This window comes from Folsomia candida, unplaced genomic scaffold (assembly GCF_002217175.1).
Source record: "Folsomia candida strain VU population unplaced genomic scaffold, ASM221717v1 Fcan01_Sc013, whole genome shotgun sequence".
Taxonomy (NCBI): domain Eukaryota; kingdom Metazoa; phylum Arthropoda; class Collembola; order Entomobryomorpha; family Isotomidae; genus Folsomia; species Folsomia candida.
This window is the reverse complement of record NW_019091205.1, coordinates 1,230,155-1,253,813: the sequence shown is the minus strand read 5'-3', so window position 1 is coordinate 1,253,813 and position 23,659 is coordinate 1,230,155. Positions and strand designations below refer to the sequence as shown.

The 23,659-nt window shown below is 36.0% G+C and overlaps 3 protein-coding genes and 1 long non-coding RNA gene across 5 annotated transcripts; 3 read left to right on the top strand and 1 right to left on the bottom strand.

Annotated features, from left to right (window-relative positions):
• Positions 1–257: 257 nt before the first annotated feature.
• LOC110855647 lies at positions 258–3,628 on the top strand. The gene is made up of 3 exons (XM_022104059.2): positions 258–1,198; positions 1,448–2,172; positions 2,806–3,628. Exons 1-3 carry the CDS (start codon positions 905–907, stop codon positions 3,272–3,274), a joined length of 1,488 nt encoding a protein of 495 aa, XP_021959751.1. The 5' UTR covers positions 258–904; the 3' UTR covers positions 3,275–3,628.
• A 5,449-nt stretch (positions 3,629–9,077) lies between these two features.
• Positions 9,078–10,169, top strand: LOC118437310. Its single transcript, XR_004836009.1, has 2 exons — positions 9,078–9,365; positions 9,459–10,169. It is a non-coding gene; the product is annotated as an uncharacterized LOC118437310 (long non-coding RNA).
• Positions 10,170–10,246: 77 nt separating this feature from the next.
• On the bottom strand, positions 10,247–18,244 carry LOC110855549 (cytochrome P450 4c3). Its single transcript, XM_035856250.1, has 9 exons — positions 17,942–18,244; positions 17,648–17,741; positions 17,292–17,447; positions 17,118–17,230; positions 15,165–15,641; positions 14,868–15,023; positions 14,483–14,723; positions 11,116–11,298; positions 10,247–10,560 (listed from the first exon to the last, which is right to left on the bottom strand). Exons 2-9 carry the CDS (start codon positions 17,658–17,660, stop codon positions 10,403–10,405), a joined length of 1,497 nt encoding a protein of 498 aa, XP_035712143.1. The 5' UTR covers positions 17,661–17,741; positions 17,942–18,244; the 3' UTR covers positions 10,247–10,402.
• A 1,746-nt stretch (positions 18,245–19,990) lies between these two features.
• Positions 19,991–23,659, top strand: LOC110855695 (geranylgeranyl pyrophosphate synthase). Of its 2 annotated transcripts, XM_022104105.2 has the most exons (8): positions 19,991–20,225; positions 20,290–20,428; positions 20,648–20,768; positions 20,837–20,945; positions 21,014–21,101; positions 21,414–21,755; positions 22,277–22,427; positions 22,921–23,659. In XM_022104105.2, the coding sequence occupies exons 1-8, from the start codon at positions 20,083–20,085 to the stop codon at positions 23,370–23,372; spliced, it is 1,545 nt and encodes a 514-aa protein (XP_021959797.1). In that variant the 5' UTR covers positions 19,991–20,082; the 3' UTR covers positions 23,373–23,659. The 2 variants fall into 2 exon arrangements, with proteins under 2 accessions (XP_021959797.1, XP_035712142.1); XM_035856249.1 differs by lacking the exon at positions 19,991–20,225 and having other exon boundaries at positions 20,289–20,428; positions 20,504–20,768.

Sequence of the window (23,659 nt, the reverse complement as noted above, 5' to 3'; positions counted from 1 at the left end):
AAAACTTCGCAAGTTATGTTTGCTATCCTCAATTTGATAGATATGCGAGATATGCGACGACGTTAGTCGATGAACGATGAACGTCATGATTTGGAAATTTCCTGAATCAAAGGAGCTTTATATTAAATTGAAATTAAAAAAATTAAAATGAAATACAAGAAATATGCTTAATAAATATTATAAATGTGAATTTCTTTGTTATAAATACAAAGACGCAAAGTACCTGAAGTGTGAATTCGACCGGAAATCCGTACTTTAAGAAAGAAATTCAAGTTTGTCTGTTAATTATTTATGACATAAAACATGCTATCACCATTTTAATAACTATAACTTATAGTGTATAACTGAAGGTGGGTTGTCGGTGTGTCGAACAGAAAGCTATTTTCTAATGGAAAAATAATATGTGCAAATTAACTAACTGTTCTGACAAATACATAAAACCAATTTTAAGACTGTTGAATATCAGGAAAACCCCACCAGATTATCGATAGAACTAATAAACGTGCTTCGAAAGAATGTGAAGATTTTTATAGTCCTAAATTCAATTAACGGTCCCTTTCAGTGAAACTTTTTACGTCTAAAGAAACGTCTACCGATAATTATTTAAACTTGATAATATTACTGGTGCCAATTTTCTTGGTTCCAAGTATATACCTTAACTTGATTAACTTTCGTACTAATCCTAACTGTAAGTATTACCATGATAAGGCACGCTACCCAGAGCGAGATATGTGTGTACATATGTATGTATGTGTATAAATTCATGGGCAAGACCAGGTGTGCCTGTTAATTAACATCGTTCACCAACTAAACACACACGTCTGCAAGGTAAATTTAGTATAATTTGTAGACATCGGAAATTTAGTATCTTCTCTCGAGCTGCAATATAACGAACAATGTCAAAATGACCACCTTAAATAAGATTTTCTCACTAACTTGTTCCATCTTAGTCGCACATTTTATTCTGCCAACTTTCTTGATTCTAATTGTTGCACCACTTTATATCTATAAAAGTTGCGTGGTATTTTTGTCAAAGTGGAAAGTCGGGATTTATGCCCCTTTATCTGTTGGGGACTGTATTCATGTTTTGGACGATATTCACGGACAACCGAGATGTTCGATTTCTTGTGTAGTTCACTTTAGGGGCAGGTTTTCAGTCGACCAATTTGTAAACCGATTGAAACTAAAAATTTCGGAGGTGAGTAAATTGATATTCATTTCGATTTGGCATTTTTTCATTCTACAGTTACCAACTGCATATTTTGACAATACAATTTCATTATTCAAACTGATAAGCCTTTGAATTCGTCTCTGCATTGAGACTATAATCCCAAAATACGTGAAGTAAAAAATTTGCTCTTGAATATATGTATAGTGATATATGTACTTATAATTTGGGAAAGAAATATTCAGTAAACTTTCATTATTGGCTGTAATTTTATTACAGCAACCTAAAGAAAGCTACGACAGGTTAACCTGCACCATTACACGATGGAGGTGCGTCTACTTTTGGAAAAAGTGTGAAGATTTTGATATTTTGGATCACATCTCCGTAAACGAGGAATCGAATCCGGACAAGATTTCTGCTTTTTTGACGGATCAAATAGATAAGGGTTACCCTGTGGGTAAACCGCTCTGGGATGTTGTGTTTCTGCCTAACTGTGTTCACGCAGAGTACGGCACCTCCTCAGCCGTGGCACTAAGAATGCATCACTCGGTCGGCGACGGCCTAAGCTTCGTGGCCTTGGTTCGCGATATGTGCGACGAAAATCACGCTGCAGATGAAGAGATTAAAAAACTGTTGAAGGGCTTCAGGAAAAAATATTCTCAAAATTTCTGGAAAAAACTTAGCTGCGTTTTCCAACTAATATTCATCAATCCGTCCGAGGGAATGTACAATTGGATCAAAGCTTTGAAGTCCCAAGTCATCCCGCGTGATTTAAGTCAAAATACTACCTGTGGGTGTATATTCGCGACGACGCTAATTGATTTGGCATGTTTGAAACGTATCTCTAAAATAGTTGGGGCTAATGTTTCCTCCGTAATTCATGCCGGTGTGGCCGGTGCTGTTCGAAGGACGATGATAGACAGGGGTAGTGAACCCACAGGGGATATTACAGCTACGTATATCCTCCCAAAATTGGACCATCCGGGGACTTTATCCAACAATGCGTAAGTTTCATTTACACTGGTTTCACTGAAAAACATATAATCTGCAATATTTGGACATATGATTGTAAATTAGTTTGTGAGTTCCTTTATTTCTAAATATGGTTAGAAGCAGTAAAACCATATATGTGGTGCAACTTTGTAGCACAGCTCACAGCTTTTCCTCATCATAGTTACGAGACAAAAATTTCTCTTAATTTGAATATTATTCACCCCAATCTTCACAAATGTATGTTCCATTTCAATCATATCGTATCTTATTCCGGTTTCAATCATGTCATATCACATCTCCCATTTCAAACCGGATTTCATTAGTACCATAAATTGTCCCTACATACCTACTCCTCAGTATCGCATTTACTTGACTATCAGAGATAAGTGTGATATTTTTTTTAAACCTCAGCCGCGGAGACGCAACAAAATATTCGAGAACTCGAAACTTACTCGACCCGACTAAAATTTGCTTTTCTCGTACCCAACCTTGCTGTCACCGTGGAACTTCCCCCCCCCTTCCCCGATCTAAGTTGAGCGATGGGAATCCAAAAATTCCTACTCGTATCCGAGTGCTGCAAAACAATTTGTATTCAAGTGTACATAAGCGATTCAGTAACAATGAATTACATTCTATGTAAATAGGTATAGCATTCCTATAATCACACCAATGTCTGGAGATGATGGTATCAAACGAGTCACCGGGATTTCCCATCAACTGAATCGAATCTTCTCCACTATTCCGATCGCAAGTATGCTGCCTTTCAATATGTTAGGATTACTTCTTGGTGCCCATATTCAAACGAAGGTTATGTCGGATATGTTCACATATGCGCATTCGAATATGGCCTTTTTTGGAGAGCCGATAAAAATTTTTGGAATCACTTTGGAACGGATTGTCGTTGCTTCCGGGTTGCTGCGAGGATCAAATCCTCTCTTTATTCTTACTACGAGTTACAATGGAAAATTATTCCTGCAACTGGTCGGGAATAAGGCGGTGTTTCCAAATGAGGAAAGTTTACTTAGGCTTGCCAAGTATGTTGAGAATGAAATCAAAGAACTGGATAGGCAGTGTTATACCGAAGTGTCAGATCTGGTCGCGACAATGGTATGAAGTCGAGATTATTTGGAGGAAATCGAAACATTAAAAACTTCACTGATTAGTTACCAGCCTAACAGTTACACACATATGAAAGTATTTAGTAATTATCAAATAAATAATAAAATCTGGTATAATTTTTGCATGCTTCAAATGATACCCGACACTTGAGGAATGTGTTTATGCTTCAATAACTCACGGCAATGTGAAAAGTTATGCACATCAAACTTGATTTCCTTAGGTGTTTAATTAAAGTCCCATAATACATAAATACACGGTGCGTTTGTTTTCCCAAATTCGATACAAAATTCTACTTTAGAAAATTTGTTATAATATATTAATTATGAATAAATATCATTTCGGCTATTACGTTACGAACGTGTGTCGCGATCCCTTTGTCATGCTGGTGCCATTTGCATATTTTAAGGTTAATTTCCTAAAGAAGCTTTTCTTTTTGAACTTTGGCCGAACCATGCAGCATGTGTTTCACCCAGTTTTGTTTATGTACATATGTTCATGTGGGAAACATTTGCCAAACAAATTTAGTGTCGCGTGCAGTTTAAGTTGATCAGTAGGTTTTTGGAGATTATAGAGATACATAGATACCCATGCACAAGTAATAAAGTAGATAATCCAGTCTAGACGGAAAATGAATCTTCATTTCCATGAGAATGAATATAACATGAATATAAGCAGGAATTAAAATTATCGGTAATCTCAAGATCTCAGAGACTGAATTTTTGGCTTTGATTTTTCCTTCAAGTACTTTCTACTTTACAATGTTTAAATTTGGCAATTAAACATCAGTTTTTCTACATATATCCGTATTTTATTTTACTGGAAGAAATTAAAACTATGTATTCCTGTGTATTTGCTATATACGTTTGCGGAATTCTCTACTTAATCCAACCATAACCTTTGTTTGCCAGAATACTTATGTATGCAAGTACCTCATCTGGAAAATCCACTTTCCATGTAGGCCTACTAACCTAACTACTACTCGTAGTAAGGTTAGTGGGCCAGTAGTAGTAGTTACCACCCTGTGATGGTGGTACATATTTCAGCTCACTCACATTTTCCCCAATGCATTTAGAACTTGACATAGTTTTTAGTTCGTCGACTATACTTTTTCTGATGAAGAATTACTATATACATATATATTCGAAAGCTAACAACATAATAAAATTTGTCAATTAATATGTCCTCCAATACCGACTTAAACCATACAAATACGAAAAGTTGTTTGAAGTAATCTTAACCGAGATTTTGTTTATCGAAATACTTGTCGGATTCTGCATGCTGCCATCATGTTTGGTGAAAAATAGTGAAAATCTCAAAAACGCGGAGATGATTATTTGATGCGAATTGGACTTGATCCTCTGCATGTACATATGTACGTGTGATCATTTGTTATGTAAAGTAGCAATACTCGATGGATCGATAATCAATAATTAACTGCAATCGATAATGATCAGATTGGCGTTTTTTGATAAAATCTGCTCTAATTCGGAAAAAGTTAGTTCAAATTAAGCTGAAATCAGTGATTTAAAATCACTGTGCGTTGCCTTGTAAAGACTTCGAATAAATATCTATAATCCGGTCCAGAAATATATTTTATAACTCATACCGTAGATAAAGCATCTTGGGTTGAAGTAAAATGATCAAAACAGAAATTTACGAACCACCTATACATAGGTATATTACACAAACTTGCATTGCTATCTATCAAGGATTTCTAGTTGGCTTAACATTTCAGGTACTTTGCATCTCCCAAAATAAAAATTTTGGAACCGTGTTAAGTAAGTAGATATGTATATTAACGAAATACATATGTACTTAATATTAATTTGCGTCTCCTTCATTAGATTATATATGTATGTACGTGTCATTTAAATATGGTGCATACTTTATTTTGACTCATTTCACGCTCACAAATCTTTATGTAATGGCATGTCCACTTTAATCCTGGTGACTTTCAAATTTTTTTTATAAATCAAGTGTCTATTTACTAAGGTAATTTTGAAAGGAAATACATTTCTCTCTAATCTAAAATAAGCAGAAATTATAAATGTACGGAAACATTATCACTTGCAAAAATTTTTAATTTGAGAATAGTTAGGGATCTCGCTATGGGAAGTTGAACGCTAGGAATTTAAGATACAAATAGTCAAAAAACGATTTCAAAAATCTCTAATTTGTGTATCATATTATAAATATATCTGAATACCCAGATCCGCGAACAAAGAAGAGCTAAGTATATTATCAGGGGTGGGCAAGATACTTGGTCAAGATACAAGATAAAAGATACAAGATACAAGATAGTATCTTTATCTTGTATCTTCGTCGCCTGAACAGAGAAGTATCTTGTATCTTGTATCTTCTATCTTTTAGAAAGTCGAAAGTATCTTATGTAAGTATCTTATCTAGATATGCATGGCAGAAAAGTATCTTAAGATACTTTTGACAAGATACAAGATACTTTTTCTCAAAATTCCGTCAAATTACGTCAATTTCTTACTAAAGTCAGTCAATTTGACCATGAATTTGTCGTAACCAGAATGTGGTGAATTTTTAGTTTATGTTTTGCCAATTCGTAACAAACTTGTACATATATGCACATATATATATATATATGTACATGTGTACTCGTACATACATACTGATACATACGTTGCACATTACATCTACGCTGAACTAATGTATAGATCTTATAGGGTTTAGTTTGAATAAGCAGGGAATATTGTAAAAATAATACCAGCTTCTTAAGAATATACGTATGTTAGGTAGAGTTCTAGTTTTTCGAAATTTAGACCTTTTTCGATGTATAAGCACTGGCAACAAAATTTGTAAAATGATTCTAGAATGATTTTAAATTTTGTACTCACTAGATTTTTTCGGTTAAATGATTAAACATGACTAATTGGGCATGAATACCAAGCTAAAAAAGAAAGTATCTTATCTAGTATAAAAGTATCTTAAGATACATATCTTGTATCTTGTATCTTGACTACTCAATTTTTAGAAAAGTATCTTGTATCTTGTATCTTGTGTACTTAAACAAGATGTATCTTTTATCTTGTATCTTATATCTTGTCTTAGAGAGTATCTTATCTTGTATCTTGTATCTTACGACCAAAGTATCTTGCCCACCCCTGTATATTATCCATCTCATATGTAACATTTTTCATTACGTCCGCCATTACTGCTTTTTCGGAAGACTTTGCCACTTCATTGTTAATTTTCTGCTACCGGAACCAAAATTTTCTTGAATCATCGACTGTTTCCCAAAGCTAGGAGTATTACTTCTTACACATAGCCCACATTTTTTTATTGTGGGAACTAGTGGGAAGATGAGGGATATCTGTAGGGTTTCCATTCTTCAACGTCAAACTGAATTTAAAAAACAATTCTTCCTTAAAGTTACATGTCTAGAAAATACTACTGCCCACCGTACACGGGGACAGGTGTCGCAAGTATAACGGTCCCCGTTGGTGTGAAGCATTTGTATGTGCTTGTAATAGGCTAGTGGATTGTTCGAAATTTTCTCGCAGATCTAAAAAAAATACTACAAAAATGGTGTAAATTGGTGGTTGAATATTAAAACAAGTCTCGATGCTCTAGATTTGAAGGATTACCTCACACTTCACCTTAGCGTCGGAGTCATCCGTGACAATGTTACGGTTTAAGGTTTCCTTGGTGGAGTACACTTTACATATAGCATACGGAACACGAGAGGCTATTTTTTAGCGGTGGATCCATTCAAATTGTTTCATGAATATCTACAAACAAATAAGCAAATTAAACCGAATTGCACATCCATAGTTTGTTTCGTTTAGATTCTCTCGCACAGAATTGGAATACACATTTACAGTCAATCCAAGAAGTATTGGCAACCCCAACGCAAGCTAAATAAAATTGGCTATAACTTTTGCATGCAATATCCAATTAGTTTGAAATTTTGCATACATTTGAAAAATGTAATGTAGTGTTCGACTATAATCATGCTTCCGACTAAAATTAAATAACCCGCACGTTATCCTGATTTTGATACGAACGAGTCAGGTACGAACCTCCAAAAAGTATTGGCAACCTGTGTCATAATTATTTGTGCGAAATTTTTATCACGACAAACCTCTGCGTCTTATCAAGGTAAGTTAATCCGATCACAGAATATTACTTTATCTGCTTCGTAAGTCCAGATTGGTATCGTCTAGAACCAAACGTCCACACCAAACAGGTTATTCTTGGCGGAGCTAGAAATAATCGTGCCTCCTTCACAATCAAGCTTGGATATCAATAACTCATACAGAAAACATGCTCCGTGATATTTACTATTCGAAACGTAGCCAAAGAACATGAGGCAAAAAATTTAAGTTCCTGGTTTTCTATGATACTATTAAAAATGCCTGCTAATCCTAAAATCAACGGATTAATCAAGCAAATTAGCACTAGAGATCGGAAGATTTCAGCTCCCAAAACCATCGTAAATTTGAGTACAAACTGTGGGGTCAACATTGCATGCATTATGGTAATCAATCAAAAATCATGCCATGGGGTTTCAGGGTCCAGTATCCCGACAGGCGCGAAGGTCCCCAAAACGAAACAACTCAATAAATTGGAACGGGCTAAATACCATCTTTAATAGACTTCGAATGAATGAAAAAAGGTCTGATGGTCTCACATAATCTCATTTTACCTATTCGGAGCAAATTAAATGGTTAAAGTCTGTTGGATGCAATAAAAGGCTCAGAAAAACGAATAGGTGCATATGGCAGTTCAGCATAGAGGATAATAGATTATGGTTTGGGGTTAAATGACCAGATCGCTGCGTAGTTACCTGGTCATTATCGACGAAATCATGACCAAGGAGTTCTAAGTAATCATTCCAAACGATAATTAGAAAATATTTGACAAAAACATGACCCAGGAAGGAATTTCATATTCCAAAAATGCTGTGGCCCCAAACATGCATCCAAATTAACCGTGCACATTTTTGGATACCGAAAAAGTTATGCTTCTTTCGTTGGCCACATAGTCTCCCGATGTGATTCTGATTGTACGGGTTGAGATAAGAGGGACTGGTGGGAAATCACTAGTCGAAAAACGAGCTTGTCAAAAGTTCGAAAGAAGATTGGGAAGCCATATCAAAAAGCGTTATAAAGAAACTGGTCGAGTCAATTCCAAGGCGAATTTCTGCTCTTATTGCGTCGTGGGGGGGTGCTACGCGGTACTAGAAGCAGTTTATCGAAACAAAATTGCAGTATCTATGATTATGATTTTTTAAACTAAGGGTTGCCAATACTTTTTGTGGGTTATTTCGCAAATTTTCCAACAAATTATATAAAAATCGTGACAATCTATTTTTAATCAACAAAGGATTATTATCATCGAGTACCACATTAGATTTGTCAAATGTGTGCAAAATTTCATGCTAATTGGATAATGCATTCAAAAGTTATAACCAATTATATTTAGCTTCCGTTGGGGTTGCCAATACTTCCTGGATTGACTGTATTTACTGCGTGATGTAAGGACTAACAATGCGATGGTGTGAAGTGTAACCCTCCGATATGGTTGAAATTTCGAATTTATGTGGTCCTTACAACCAGCATTTCTTCAGACAGTTTGTGCGATGGTCAGAATTTGCCAAAATATTTGAGGTCAAAGTTGAAAAACGGGAGATATTTACCAGGCGGAGGAAGCAAACTTAAGTTCCATTCTCTTCGCGTGCTAAAAATTGCACATTTTTTAACTTTAACCTCAAATATTTTGCCAAATTATGACTATCGCACAAACTGCCTGAAAAAACGTTGGTTGTATTGACATGGACCACATGATTTCAAAATTTCAACCAAATCGGAGGGTTACACTCAACTGCCACTGCTGTTGTACGTTTGAGACAAAAAATCAATTGCAGATATTGATGCGATGGTGGGGCACATGCCTACCCGTATATAATTAGTTCAAAAAAAGAAGTCGGAGTCGCTAGATTACAATACCTACTGTGTATTATCATCTCAATCGAGGGCGCTCAGTGTAATGCCTATTCTCTCCATCCTCTCCACCTTCCATCTACATCTTGTTCCATGGGTTACACCATCGCATTGTAAGCTTAAATTTCAAGTTTACATATATACGTCCTCTGCTAACTCGAAAATCAAAGGCTGAGTTACTTTAATCTAAATGTTTCAAATTTCAGACCAAGTGTATTTTTAGAAAGAAAACGGTGAAGAATGTTGGTCAGAGTCCTAAGGTAAGTTAAGGTGTAGTATAGGGGGTCTAAAATCGGAAAATTTTGAAAATCCGGTTTTTCGATTATTGTGGCGTCTGCTCTGATTACACCACTGGGTCAGTCCCAATCAGATACCCTCTGACCAGCGTTACACCGAATTTGACGTCGAGGATGATTACTACGACTAGGAGGTCAGCTGGTAAATCCACTCAGAGTAGCAAAATAAATATAACTGAAAACTTGTTATAAATCTCTTAAATAATTGCTACTTTATTTACTGTGGATTAATTAATTGTGAACATTTTCTCAAAACACGTCCAAACTACTTGAGTACTTTTAACAAACTTAAAAACGAGGGCCAAGAAAACAATGAGATGACGAAAACTGCGCTCGTGCGAAACGTCAGGGACAACCTAAAACTAACATTCATACATGTCATCTCATCATAAAATTTTACATGAAAAATTACATTAATATTACTCGTGAGATTCGACAATTATTCCAATTACTTAAAATTTCGTAAACCCGGTTTTCGATTAATCTAACTTTGGGAAACCTTACACAACCGGTTTTCGATTAGTCCGATTTTGGAAAATATTACGAAACCTGTTTTCGACTCTGGTTTTGTTGCAAATTTTAAAAAGTTTGCAAATATAAAGACAAAAATTGTATACAAAATTAAAATTAAATTCAAACGTGGGAAATGAAGGATTACAGAACAGTTAATTCTTATCTAGACAATAAGAAATAATAAGTATTAGCTCAAAAAACGTTTGTTTTATTAAAAACTAAAATGTAAAATGTAAAATGCAAAATTGTACATTTACCAAATAATAAATGCAATAATGTATTAGCAGAATAATTCTAAGAATTTTGATCAATTTAATTTGAGTTCGGGAAGTTTATCAGAATTATTTCGATGTTAGAACAATTTCCAATTTTGGTTTTGGTGTCAGAACCGCCCGGTAAAGGAGACTGATATCCTCCGGTTTCTGGTTAGTGGATACATGGAATCGGCGAAGTATGTGAGCCAGGCAAGCTTTCATTTGTATCATGGCGTACTTCATTCCTGTAGAGATTTCCATGAGTTTGTTAAATCATTGAACAGGATTGTACACAAGTACGTAAACCATATCTGGGAAAACAGTTTTTACATTGGCAGTAACATTGAAATTTCATGTTATGTTGCTTATATATATATATATACATATATATATATATAATAATTATATATATATTAATAATTATATATATATAATTATATATATAATTTTCCCGCGTGATTCTTCCACGTATTTTTTTCCAGATTTTCTTCTGAGCATATACATATGAACATACAATGGAGTAAGAAAACGAACCTTACAGGAATTACATGCACTATAGTCTCTCTATCTAGAGTAAATCTACATATAATTTACTAGTTTGGGGATTCTTTCTGATGATGATTTTTCGATGGGTGACTCTTTCCGGGAGATATATTCTTAGTTGATTTTTTTCCGGTATTCATTATGGTTACAGCTGGGTCGCCATACCACCAATTAGGATCCCAGATCATCAGAGTCGGTAGAACCACGCTTTTTATCAGATTTTAAAATGCTCGTATTTGAAATACGACTAAAATTACCTAAGCAATTTCTTGGGCCAGCCGAAAATGGGATGTATGCGTATGGATGGCGAGCTGTGCATTCATCTGGGAGAAACCGGTCCGGATTAAACACTTCTGGATGAGGGAAATGTAGCGGATCTCGCAGGATTTCGCGGATTATGATAAAAACCTGAGATCCTTTCGGTACGATTTGTCCGTTATCTAGGAAATCAAAAAATAGTTATCCTAAGACGTTTCAAGTTCTAGCCGCAAGGTGATGCAAGATGACTCAGGCATATTTCCTCAGCAATATTTTGATCCACACACATTCTAATCTGGTAGCCAGAAATTAAATAGTACATGGTGTTAACTATACCGACACCTTTACTAGAGTCTAATAGTAAATTTGTTATCCCACTGGTAGCATCTTTACTCCTTGGTTGGTTATTACGACGACAATAACAAATGTGTGTTATTAGTCCGTAACAAAATTACAGAGTGTGCAAGGACAAAAAGGCATGCCGTGCCAAAAATGCCTTTTTGCCTATTAGGCATCTGAATTTGGGCCATGCCCGATTGCCCGAAATGCCTTTTTGCCTTTTATGGTAAAATCTGGGATATGTATCTGATAATACGATTGCATGATTGAGTTGTAATCTTTCAAAGTTCACAGGAATTGTCGACATATGAACAATTAAGTTATATTTAGTAGATAAATTGTCGATATTCATCCTGATGATCCATACCACTAAACAAATTATACCTAGGATGGGCCACTTAACTTGAGAAATTTTCAACAATTTTTCTTAGCCACATATGAATTTTTTTATGATAATTAATTTGCTCGATACGATGCCCCTTAATCTCAGCTACAAGTCTGAACCGCTTTTTCCTTAATGAAAACATTTCCAGACACTTTTGAGGAATTATTTTTAACCACTAGTCCAGAAAATTTTTCCAAAGTCCATCTCAAGTCGTAGCTAATTCGAATGTTTTCTCCACGATGTTCAGCAAACTGACTTTGTCCCTTTCAAGTCATCTAACCTGAACAAAGCTTCGTCGATTGTGACCACAGGTTCGTCCCTACCTCCAGCAAGGTGGTTCTTATACAACTTTTTTTTGCAAAAAAAGTAACAATTAGTGATGTGACGCACGTTTAACTCATGCAGTTTTATTTTCACCGGTTTCATTTTGTCCAAATCTCTTTTAACGACTCTTCGAATAGTTGTAGGATTCAATTTTAGTAGATTCGCCATACTGCGAAAGCTCTTTGGGGTTTCCTGGTCGATCAAATGGTTGAGCTTCGTTTTTAGCCTTTTTGTCCATAATGATAGGGAGCGTTTGTTAGGGGCTGTAGGCAGTACCTGATTAATTGCTTGCTTTCTAACGCCTTCTGTACTTAATATTCCATGGATTGAGGCCGCAGAAATTTCATGCCCACGTGCATTGACCCTTTTTTGATAACACTTCAGGTGCAAAACTGTCTGGAAAACTTTTTCAATAGTACCTCCACTTAAAATGATCAGGGAGGAGCAGTTTTTCAGATTTTCGAGTAGAAAAAAATCACAGTTTGACCTAATTGGTTTGTCTATCAAACAGTGTAGGCCGGGTTTGTTTAAGTTGTGCCAGTTTTTTCGCGCGAGCGTTTGAAAATTTCTCAAGTTAAGTGGCCCATCCTCTGTACACATCTTGAATCTTAAAGTGTATAAATATTAATAAATACTCTAAATTAACATGAATGCAAGTGAATAACATGAATGAAAGTAAATGTGACGTAGTTGTGGAGAAGTGTAAGGTTCTTAACACTTGAGAAAAACCGAAATTTAAAGGCAATTAGATTGTTATCACACTTTCCTGTCCAAAGTAAAATTTGGAAAATAGTCCAGGCAATTCCAAATGGAAACATACGGAAAAAGGCAAAAGGCATCAAACGGGCAAAAAGGCGCCTTTTTGTACACTGCAAAATTGTCTGATCCGACCATTAACTATAACATGGATGCAACAATATCCGGTCGGATGTATATCGGATATAATATCGGATATTATTTCCGATATTACATGTCCCATATTATATAATATCAGATATTTTTATCTGACCATTTTTATCTGATCGGATATATTTTATCCGATCCGACGAATCGGATATTGCAGGATCCATGTTATAGTAAATGGTCGGATAATCCGATCCCCGATAACCAATCTTTATATAGATTGCACACGCGTAAAAGCCTCTAGCTTTTATTACGTACATGAGTACGTAATAAAATAAAACTAGTTTAGACGTTATGCAAAATAGGGAATGGAGACATTAGTGAAGTTGGCCTATGCTTTCCCTCTTCTGATCAGAGCGAGAGAAAAGAGGCCAACATCTCAACTACTAAAGGGAGGGCAGCCTGGTGGATACGAATTTGGCCTTGAATAACCCCGGAACGGTTTGTTGTAGCGGGTCAAAATTTTGAACAGAAGAGCATGTTATCCTCAGATAGTTGTGTGCAAAAATTCAACTCTCTACTTTCAAAAATGCCTCCCCCACAGCCCCCAGAAGTTGAGACACTCGTTTCAGCTTTTTCCAAACTCCGTCTAAAAAATTCGGTCCCCACAGAAAGATTTTCTTTTCATCTATCCGAACTCAAACAAGTCGATTTGACTTATATCAGGGGATTGTATAGGTATTTCACTATTCCAAATGATTTTTATCCCCAATCTAGGTTCAAGGTCATTTGCATAATCTTGGGTCAACTTTGCCGTCTGGGAGGACGCTCCGTCATGATGAAAAATCACCTTAATTATTATTTTACCGTGCAAATTAGGAAAATTGTATTCTAAAAGTGGTTTCAGTACAAGGTCCACATAATACTTCGAAGATTCCTTCACTTTTTGGGGGACTTTGATAAGTGGGAGGACACCACGACAGGACATTGCACCCACGACCATCAACTGTTTAAAAAAGTTCTCCTCACTGAAAAGCACCAAATTTCTTGAATTTTTTTCGGCATTTGTCGTGTAGTAAGCTCTTCGAACCCAATTAGTAACTTGTAGGGAAAATAGTTCTTCGTCAATTGTCACCAATAGCTCACTTCTATTCCTCAACAGAATATTCAAATAAAATTTTTTGCAAACACGGGCGAGATTTTTTCTGGAACTATTCGAAATGACTGTCTCAGCTTCTGGGGGCTGTGGGGCAGGCATTTTTCAAAGTAGAGGGCTGAAATTTTGCACACAACTATCTGAGGATAACATGCTCGTCTGTTCAAAATTTTGACCCGCTACGACAAACCGTTCCGGGGTTATTCAAGGTCAAATTCGTATCCACCAGGCCGCCCTCCCTTTGGTACGCCACCCGCCAAGCGATACACTTTCCTGTTTTGATATGATTATCCAATTTTATGTGCTAAGTAAGCATTACCGAGAGGAATATCCTCCTGGGCATTGCGACCAATGATTGGTACCGGTGGGTATATTCTTAACGCCTCCTTGATACACATTTCCAAATACTTCATGTCTGATAAGTCACCTAATGTGACGTCACGGTTGATGTCGTCCTCAAAAATGGAGTCTAACTCAATTTGCACTTTTTCTTGAGCGGATGAATTCACAGCGAGGAGAAATAAGGTGTAATTCATCGCGCTTGCTGTGGTCTCAAATCCCTGAAATTAATAGTTCTGCATAATCCACTTTCTGGCTTTATATATAAAGCGACCCTAAAACATTTTAATTCGTCTATAGACGAATTAAAATGTTTTAGGGTCGATTGAGTTGCATAATACGAATATATGTAAGTATGTACTCACCCCCCCGAATATTGTCAAAATGTGATGCATGATATCTTTCTCTGATTTTGAATCCAATAGCACATCAATAAAAGGTTTCTGGATGGAGTAGTTTTGATCCGTTTCTGACATCGTCTTTTCCCCCAGAGCCAAAGCTACCTTGCGTTTTTCAATTGACTGAAAATTAAAAATTTTTTTACACAACTTTGATTATTATCTTTGATGAAAGATGGAAGTAGTTGGGAGAATGAAATTTTGTGTCAGATTTCCGCTAGTCTTCCCTGTTCACCATAAGAATTCGATTTCAATAATTCTCACCTCCGACATGGCTTGGTTAAAAAAATTCAAACAAATTTTATCCTGTTTTCCTAAACCAAATCGGTCCCAAATAAATGGGGAAAGTGCCAACCAAGGTCTAGCGAACTTCAATTGCAACGAATCCAGCGCCATGTTTGTTGCTGCTAAATATTCGTTATCGTTACCGTTAACTTGGTAGTTCGTATCTAGTGCCAAAGCCGACTCTGAGATCAGGTCCATTGTTGCTCTGGCCAACAGGGGATACAGGTTTGTCGCTTGGTACGGAAGTTTTGTCAGTATTTCGACCAGAGTTCTGGATTGTTTGTTGAAAGAGGGGAGAAATCCAGTAAGTTTTTGATAGTTGAAGGAAGGGCCAAGTAATTTTCTGTCATCTTTCCAAAGCTGTCCACTCGAAGTGAGGAGGCCTGTGCCCAAGAGCCATTTGAATTCTGAGTAAATGAGGCCTTTGTCGATATACTTGACGGAAGACAGGACCTTCTGCAGGGTTATACAACCATTAGATATTTAAATTGGGTTAAAAGGGGCGCAAATTAAAAATTGGAATGAAGAAAATTACTTGGTTATGAAAATTAACCAAATCATAATTAAAAATAAGTCATCTGTCTAATTACTAAATGTTGATTTATTATATTCAGTGATTAGGTATTGAGATTTGGATTCATTAATCCTTAATCTCAATCGGCACTTGCGCAGATGCACAAAATTCAGCACGTTATGAGCACTGCAAGTTCGAAAAAATACATGATTTTTCATGCGATGACCTGCGCGATCTCAACTTTTTTTGTCTCTTTCGCTCGCTGATTAACTCCCACATTGACATTGACATTGACCCCGTAGCCTTCACCGTTCGCATTTTTCATCAATTTTACCGAATTGTTATATTTTCAGCCATAAATACTCGCATCTTGCGCTTCTTGAGATTTGTCATTATTAACTAGCTTCTGCTACTTTATGCGAAGACTTTGTCTGTCTGTCTGTCTGTCCGTCCGTCTGTCAGCAGGATAACCTGAGAACGGATTGAGATAATCGAAATCGGTTTTCGCCATCATACATATGACCCTAGGGGGAGGATCCTATCAACTTTTGGGGGCAACCGGACCACCCCCCTCGTCGCCAAGGGGTGTGGTCGGGGCAAAATGAGATTTTTACAAAAAATTAATCTTTAGATGAAATAGAGTGAAATTGAGTGTTCCCGAGTTGTGGTGGGAGTGGTTGGGGTGAAGTACGTCAGAAGCTGCTTCCGTATGCGCGTTTGCGACGGTTTATTAATGTTTCTAGAAGTTTTGCAAAAACTTGCCGTGCATGTAGCTCCATGGTTTAAAGATTTATTGAAGACCATTCTGGTTTAAAAATCAAAATAAAAATTACGTCATATACATATATGTATATATACAGAATTTCAAAACGTTCATCCTATTCGACAAACATGGATTCATTAGTAAATCCTTCATAATTTTCAAAAGCATTTGTGCTATTTGCTTTTCCTCGTCCGTCAGAAGAAACAAGTTATTATTTTGAAAAGGACTAAATACGATTTGGCAACAGAGAGTGTTGATTAATGGTTTAATTGTGAGAAAGAACATCGTAATTTTGAACTCGGGGAAAATAATTCCAAAATAGGGTTAAAAACATAACAAGTAGGTAATATTGATGAAAAATACAAATGGTGAAGGGTGCAGGGTCAATATCCTCGGGTAGGAGTAAGAAAGCGAGCGAGAAAGAAGAAGACAAGCTGACACCGCGCTACAAATTGAAAGAAAAATCATGTTTTTTTAGAACTTGCGGCGCTCACAAGGTGCTGAATTTTGCGCATCTGCGCAAGTGCTGAAACAAATTTTGTTTCTTAAGACTTGCTCTTTCAAACTAAAATAGTCAAAAAAATAATCTGGGCTGAGCATGGTTTGCGCCTCCATTGCTAAATAGATTAGTTTTGGTGATAATTTTTATAGTTACTTGTGCCCCATCTGCCTCTGCAAGTATCACGACAGGGATAGGCTTCGGACCAAACCATAATACGACACGTTTTCCAAATTTTTTAATCAAATTTTCAAAACGTATGGCAACATCTGAAAGTATTGAATTCATTAAAATGTTCTTAAATTTTACTTCTAACTGTATGTATCATACCATCAATCGGACCAAGCATGTAAGGAATCGATCCCACTATAGGAAACTTTCCCGGACATGGAAACCTCGACAGCAATCTTGCTCTTCGGGTTAGTGTCATACAAGCGTACGAGATAACACAAATTAAGGTCCAAATGACCAACAGAAGGTGTAAACCTGCAAGGTAACAATCTCAATAACTACGCCACAAAATTACCATCGTCTGAGGTACCATACAATTGGCACTACCAACATACATTACGTAGCTAACGTACGAAATCGTACCGAAGAGTAATTCAGTGTGGAAAAATAGTTAGCAAAGTTATTATCTAGTCAGCGTAGGATTAAAACTTATAACTAATAAATAAATCAATTACCCAAGTTCTCCATTCGGAGAGTGCTTCGTTATGAGAAATATTCGTGTAATGTTTCACAGCAATCAATCAGTTTCGGAGTACGACTGGAACTGAACTGCGAAAAATTATGAAGGTGATGTAAAAATATAACTTGTGCTCTTTCATGCTCACAATGTGAGAAGGGATTAAAATTATGACTTGCACTTAAGCGTGCTTTCTATGTAGTTTTTTTTTAATCTACATACAAATGTATATATTCCCAAGGTTGGCCGGAAATTGGAAAAATGAAGTATGTACCTCAAATTTATGACTTACTAAATAAATGTTTGCAGCGATGATTTATGTAAAGTTGACTTGTGAAAACTGATTCTTTTGGGATTTTATACAAATAACCCGTAAAATAAGTCGTCTCACGACCAGTTGTTGCTGTATTGAATGATTTCGTGACTAAAAAGAGACTCCCCTTGGGGTCATATGTATGATAGCGAACACCGATTTCGATTATCTCTATCCGTTCTCCTGATATCCTGCTGATGGACAGACCGACAGATGGATAAGTCTGGGCATAAAGTAGCTGAAGCTACTTAAAAATGGGGTCCAAAATAGACACACAATGCATCTTTATTTGCATTACAATGAGCATGAATTTATATGCGAATGAAAATTAACACTTACATATCTCAAGATCTTAATGACTGACTTTTTGGCCTACTTCACAGTTCAACTATTGTCTGCATACCTCACAAGTTATAACCTTGCACATTTTATTTTAATGCAGATTAATTAAGGTCTGGATTTTCCCCTGGTGAAGAGATTTGTGTAATTCCTGTCCACAGAAACTTTTGCGGAATTCCCGAGCTAGGTAATCCTACCTTAATCTTGGTTCGCCAAAATAAGTAACCCATCTATTTACATAACGGACAACCGGCTTTCCATATATACCCACTAACCTAACTATTTATTACCCTCTGATGGAGGTGTTTCTGGAGCATGGCTTGTTTTTACATTATGAGTTTGATACAATAGACAGTTAGATACATATTTATCCGACCGGGTTTTGATCGATAATTATGGGATGGGAGTTGTTTGCTAAATATATCTCTTACTCGAAACAAATTCGTTCAAAGCAACCTGAAAGGATCATGGGTTGACTTATGGAGACTCCAAGAATGGAATTCAGATTGAATCGAAAGTCAATTCTGGTCCGGTCTACATAAGTATTTTTCTAACTCTTACGATGGACGAAGCATTTTCGGTTTCCGTAAAATGATCAAAACAGAAATTTACACACAATATAATGCACAAACTTACTTTGCCATCAAGAGAGGATTTCTAGTTGGCTTAACATTTCAGGTACTTTGCGTCTCGTAAACAACAATTTTTGGAACCATATTAATTAAATATATACTTATTAAGTAAGTTGAGCCACTTAGGATTAATGCGAAGACTCTGTCTGTATGTCTGTCTCTCTGTATGTCCGCAGAATAACTTAGGAATGGATCTATATAATCGAAATCGATATGCAACCTCATAATATTACACTAGGGGGAGGATCCTATCGGACCACCCCCTCTTAGCTGGAGGGTGTGATTGGGGAAAATAAGATCTTTACTGAAATTTAATCTACGTATAAAATACAGTTAAATTAAGTGTTCCAGTGCCGTCGTGGACGTGATGGCATTGGTGAACTGAGATTAAAAATGGATGCATTGGGTACAGTTGATTTTTTGTGAATATTATGTAAATATTTAGATAATTAACTAATACATTCTGTCAGATAAGTCGCTGAAGCTGCTTCTTTATGTGCGTTGGTGCGGTTAGTTTACATACGTTTGTATATTAACCGAAGATATACCATATATTAATTCGCGTCTCCTTCATGAAATTGGATGCCATTTATGGTACCCATTTACTTCACGACTTATTTGAAGCTCACAAATCGTTATGTACTAATATATATATTTTAATCCTCGTGATTTTCATACATTTATTTAAAATGATGTCTGTACATATCTGCTTAATTTAAAAACGAAATAAAATTGCACCAAACCAATAATAAGCTGAATTCATATCTAAAATTAACGAAACATTATTACGTGCAACAGTTTTTATTTGGGGAAAAGTTAACTCGATAAAATCATTTCAACCAACAATACGGTAGAATTTCACCAAGGTCGTGTTTTGCAGACGTATTTTCCAGATCATCATAAGTGTTGTCTTACCGCTGCGGTTTTATGTAATACTTACCTACATACTATAACTATGTATACTACCTTAAATAATTTGGTTGGAACAATGAAATATTTAGGTGGCTCTACATCCGGCCAGCTTCCAACAAAATCATATTTAAACGTTTGTGCAAATGAAACCAGAGTCTCATACAAGTTTCCGAAGTCGTAGAAAACTATTAAGAATTTCATTTTCCCAAAGTCCAAATAAAACAGATAAAACAAAAAATGAACCAAGCATACGTTACTTTTGCTCGTAACGCGAAAGAAGTCGACGAAGCTTTACTTCTTTTGAAGTCGATTAGAGAAACAAAGACTTCAAAGCAAAGTCTGATCCTGCTTGACTCTGAAAATCTTGGAAATGAAGCCTGGTAATTTAATAAGATATGAGAAAATTTGGATTAACTGAAATCGAATTATTTACTTTCATTTTAGGAACAAATTGACATCTTCATTTGAAGGAGTTATTGAGTTACTAACTTATGGTGACTATGACTTTAGATGTCATGCCTTGCTAAAATGTATGACTCTAGTGCACTTTGACCGAATCTGCTTAATCGACCCGTCTGAATCGGTATGTAAAAACTGCAAAAACACGATTACCATTTTAGCGGGATATGAAATTAGAGTGGCTAAACAACTTTTTTAGGTTGGGAGTTGGCATTTTTAGAAAATGTCAAAAAATTGGGTTAATGTGCATTACCTAAGTCTGAACGAAGGATTGCCAAATATAAAAATAATTTGTCACATTATAAAGTCAGTTTAATAAAATACAAATAATTTTTTTTAACAGGTTGCTCAAAATATGGACCACATTTTCGCTATTGATACTACAAAATTTATCTTTTGGAATGACATGATTGTATTGACACCTAATATGAGAACTCATCAAAATTTGTTGAACTATCTTAACGGTTAGTTAATGTGATATCCCCGTTATGTACAAAGCAGGCAAATATTATGCAAATATTAATCGATTTAGGTGTGGAAAAACAAAAAACAATGGATGAATTGAAACGGTTCATAATCGAGGATTTCCAGGCTTTGCAATTGGACAACAAATTCCAAATAGATTTTGAACAGAACCAAGTGTACGTTACCCTATTCTGCCAATCTTGTCAAATTCGTGTATATAATATTTAGAATGTGTTAAACACAGAATCTCGACCCAGCTTGTGAACAATGTAGAGAAAAGTAGCACTGAAGACACAACCAAATGTGAAAGCTGCGGCCCATTCTCAAAATACGTAAGATTGACTTATTGGCACAAAGGTCTTCATTTAGTAGTTTTCAAGCTGGCCCCAAATTATTTTGATACCTATTTCTGAAATTAATTAAATTTCCGTTAGAGATTTTCCTGTTAGCATTTAAATACAAATCTAATTGTGTGCATTCTGGTAGAAACGCAGGTAATTTTTGGGCTTGTGGAAAGTAATAGTAGCCCGAATAGCTTTATTTTTCTCTCTCTATCAGCTAAGTATTCAGGACGTGCCTAAAACTTATAAAAGTATTCCAGTATTATCTATGTTCCACGAAAGTAAGAATGTTCACGTCTAAAGGTCCCAGCAGATGCTAAGAGGCGAGAAGGAACCGAAAGAGAAAAACATTTGGCCCCTTTCACCTACGTTTTTGGGATGAAGGGGAAAAATGTTCGGCAAGATATCGCCGTCGCTTTTAACTTCTGGTATGCAGTTAGTAGCGCAGATATGGAGTGGATTTTTCGCTTCGGTAATCTCCTCCACACCGGATCTTTGATGATTGACGATATTCAAGACCATTCTCAACTTAGGAGAGGCAAACCAGCGGCCCATGTAGTCTATGGAATTCCACTATCAATAAATGCGGCCAACTATGCTTACTTTGACGCGTTAAAAGTCCTCTTGGAGAAGAATTGTTTAGAGGTGATGATACTAAAGATAATTGGATGTATGGTTGACTGTATATTGATACTCTCTAAAAAATGATACCCTTTCGTAAAGTAAGTGCACAATGACCTCTATTCTGACCTCTTTGCTGAATGGCTCATACTAAATTCTGAATAAACTTTAAATTCGTCAAGCTAACGCTACTTTAGATTTAGCATACATAGTTTACTTAATGTATATACAATTCAGTATCCATCTGCTTTTCAGACAGGTAACATTATTTCTCAACGTTTGACATTAAGTTAATAATTTAATTTAGTCAGACAAGATTATAGGATGGGTTGAAATTCTCGATAACACTTTAGTATTAGTCTACACAAGTTATTAGAGTTGCATTTGCCAGTGTACTTTTTGTTACCCATTATCAGTATCTATTGACCATACTTTTCAGTATATGATAAACGTCATTGATATTTTTAAAATAGTGCCTAAATATTTCATAAATGTTACCAGCATTCTATTTAAGCAAATGAATAATTCCTGTTATCTTGTCATAGTGTGTTAGAATTGTTACCGAAGAATTGATCAACCTCCATCACGGCCAAGGAATGGAGCTGTACTGGCGAGACTGGGAAATATTTGCACCAAACGATGATCCCAAAAAGTACATCCCGACGGAAGATGAGTATGTGGAAGTCTTTGTGAAAAGTAGGTTGCTAAACTTAACACATATGCGTATAAAAATTATTTTTTAGTATTTAGGCAAGTCTTTGAAATAATGTACATAACACTTTTGAAAAGTAAGCGTATTCTACATTTTAAGTTAAGTAACCTATGCATTATCCAGTGTACACTTTGTTCATTATCAAGGTGACGCTACTCTGGACTTTGTGTAGCGTATTTACTTTATTTAGAGTTGCGAGTGCATTTATCTTCCAAAAGAGTGACATTATTTTTTAGTGTATTTAAATTAATACACTCAAAACAAAACGGTGTTAATATATGACTTAACCGCCTTGGTTACAATTGTGATTCCGAGTAGTAATGAATTTTTTCCGTCCGGTCATAACATTATAACTACCGGCATCAAAATCATAACTCGGATTCAACATTGTAACCAAGGCGGTTAAGTCATATATTGACACCGGCGGTGTTGATTCGACAAATTTTTATTTTGAGTGTACGGTTATCAACTGTTTAGAAACCTCTGCACAATTCCTCCTCCTCGTGAGGATCATGCGTCTGCGAAGGAATAAGGATATGCGTGACGTGGACCTCGCGAAGTTGGCCAAAATGGTTGGAATCTACTATCAAATTTGGGACGACTTCATGAACCTTACTTCCAAAGAGTTCACCGTCGCTAAGGGCTTTTGTGATGATATTTCCGAAGGCAAGCTAAGTTTTCCCGTAATCCATGCCCTCAACAAGGTTAACGAAGAGGTCAAAGATCGACTCATAAAACTTCTAAGGGAGCGGTCTACCTTGAAAAAAGTGAAGCTCGAAGTACTGGAAATTTTGAACAGCTGTGGCGCCATGCAATATACGAAAGATAAGTTGACGCAGTTGAGGGTCGAGATTGGGAAGGAAATCGAAAGCCTAGGGGAAAATCCAGGGTTGGAATCGTTTCTAGAAAAGTTGTGGATTAAGAAATAATCAAACACTTTTTCGATTTAGTTTTGATGACTAAGGATCCTAAGATAAATATACATAGTTTAATAACGTACTTAATTAATGGTATGTGTATGAGGTTAATTATATTAATGGTACATGTACGAAATTTTAAATGGTTGAATTGTAAAATCTTCTGTTTGAAGCCATTGAATGACTTCATTCTGAAACATCAACGGAATTTGTTGTCAATAGGAGAATTCAAGTCTTCTAAATTTATGTTTGGATTTTAATCGCATTGCATAGGAAAATAAACCGTTGCAAACGAAATG

Coding starts and splice junctions, on each gene's coding strand:
- LOC110855647 (XM_022104059.2), top strand. CDS start 905: ATGACCACCTTAAATAAGATTTTCTCACTAACTTGTTCCATCTTAGTC. Junction 1,199..1,447: donor TGAAACTAAAAATTTCGGAG/GTGAGTAAATTG, acceptor ATTTTATTACAG/CAACCTAAAGAAAGCTACGA. Junction 2,173..2,805: donor GGGACTTTATCCAACAATGC/GTAAGTTTCATT, acceptor CTATGTAAATAG/GTATAGCATTCCTATAATCA.
- LOC110855549 (XM_035856250.1), bottom strand. Junction 15,024..15,164: donor TTAACCAAGCCATGTCGGAG/GTGAGAATTATT, acceptor TTTAATTTTCAG/TCAATTGAAAAACGCAAGGT. Junction 10,561..11,115: donor TGGCCCAAGAAATTGCTTAG/GTAATTTTAGTC, acceptor AAATCTCTACAG/GAATGAAGTACGCCATGATA.
- LOC110855695 (XM_022104105.2), top strand. CDS start 20,083: ATGAACCAAGCATACGTTACTTTTGCTCGTAACGCGAAAGAAGTCGAC. Junction 20,946..21,013: donor GATTTTGAACAGAACCAAGT/GTACGTTACCCT, acceptor TGTTAAACACAG/AATCTCGACCCAGCTTGTGA. Junction 21,756..22,276: donor TGGAGAAGAATTGTTTAGAG/GTGATGATACTA, acceptor ATCTTGTCATAG/TGTGTTAGAATTGTTACCGA.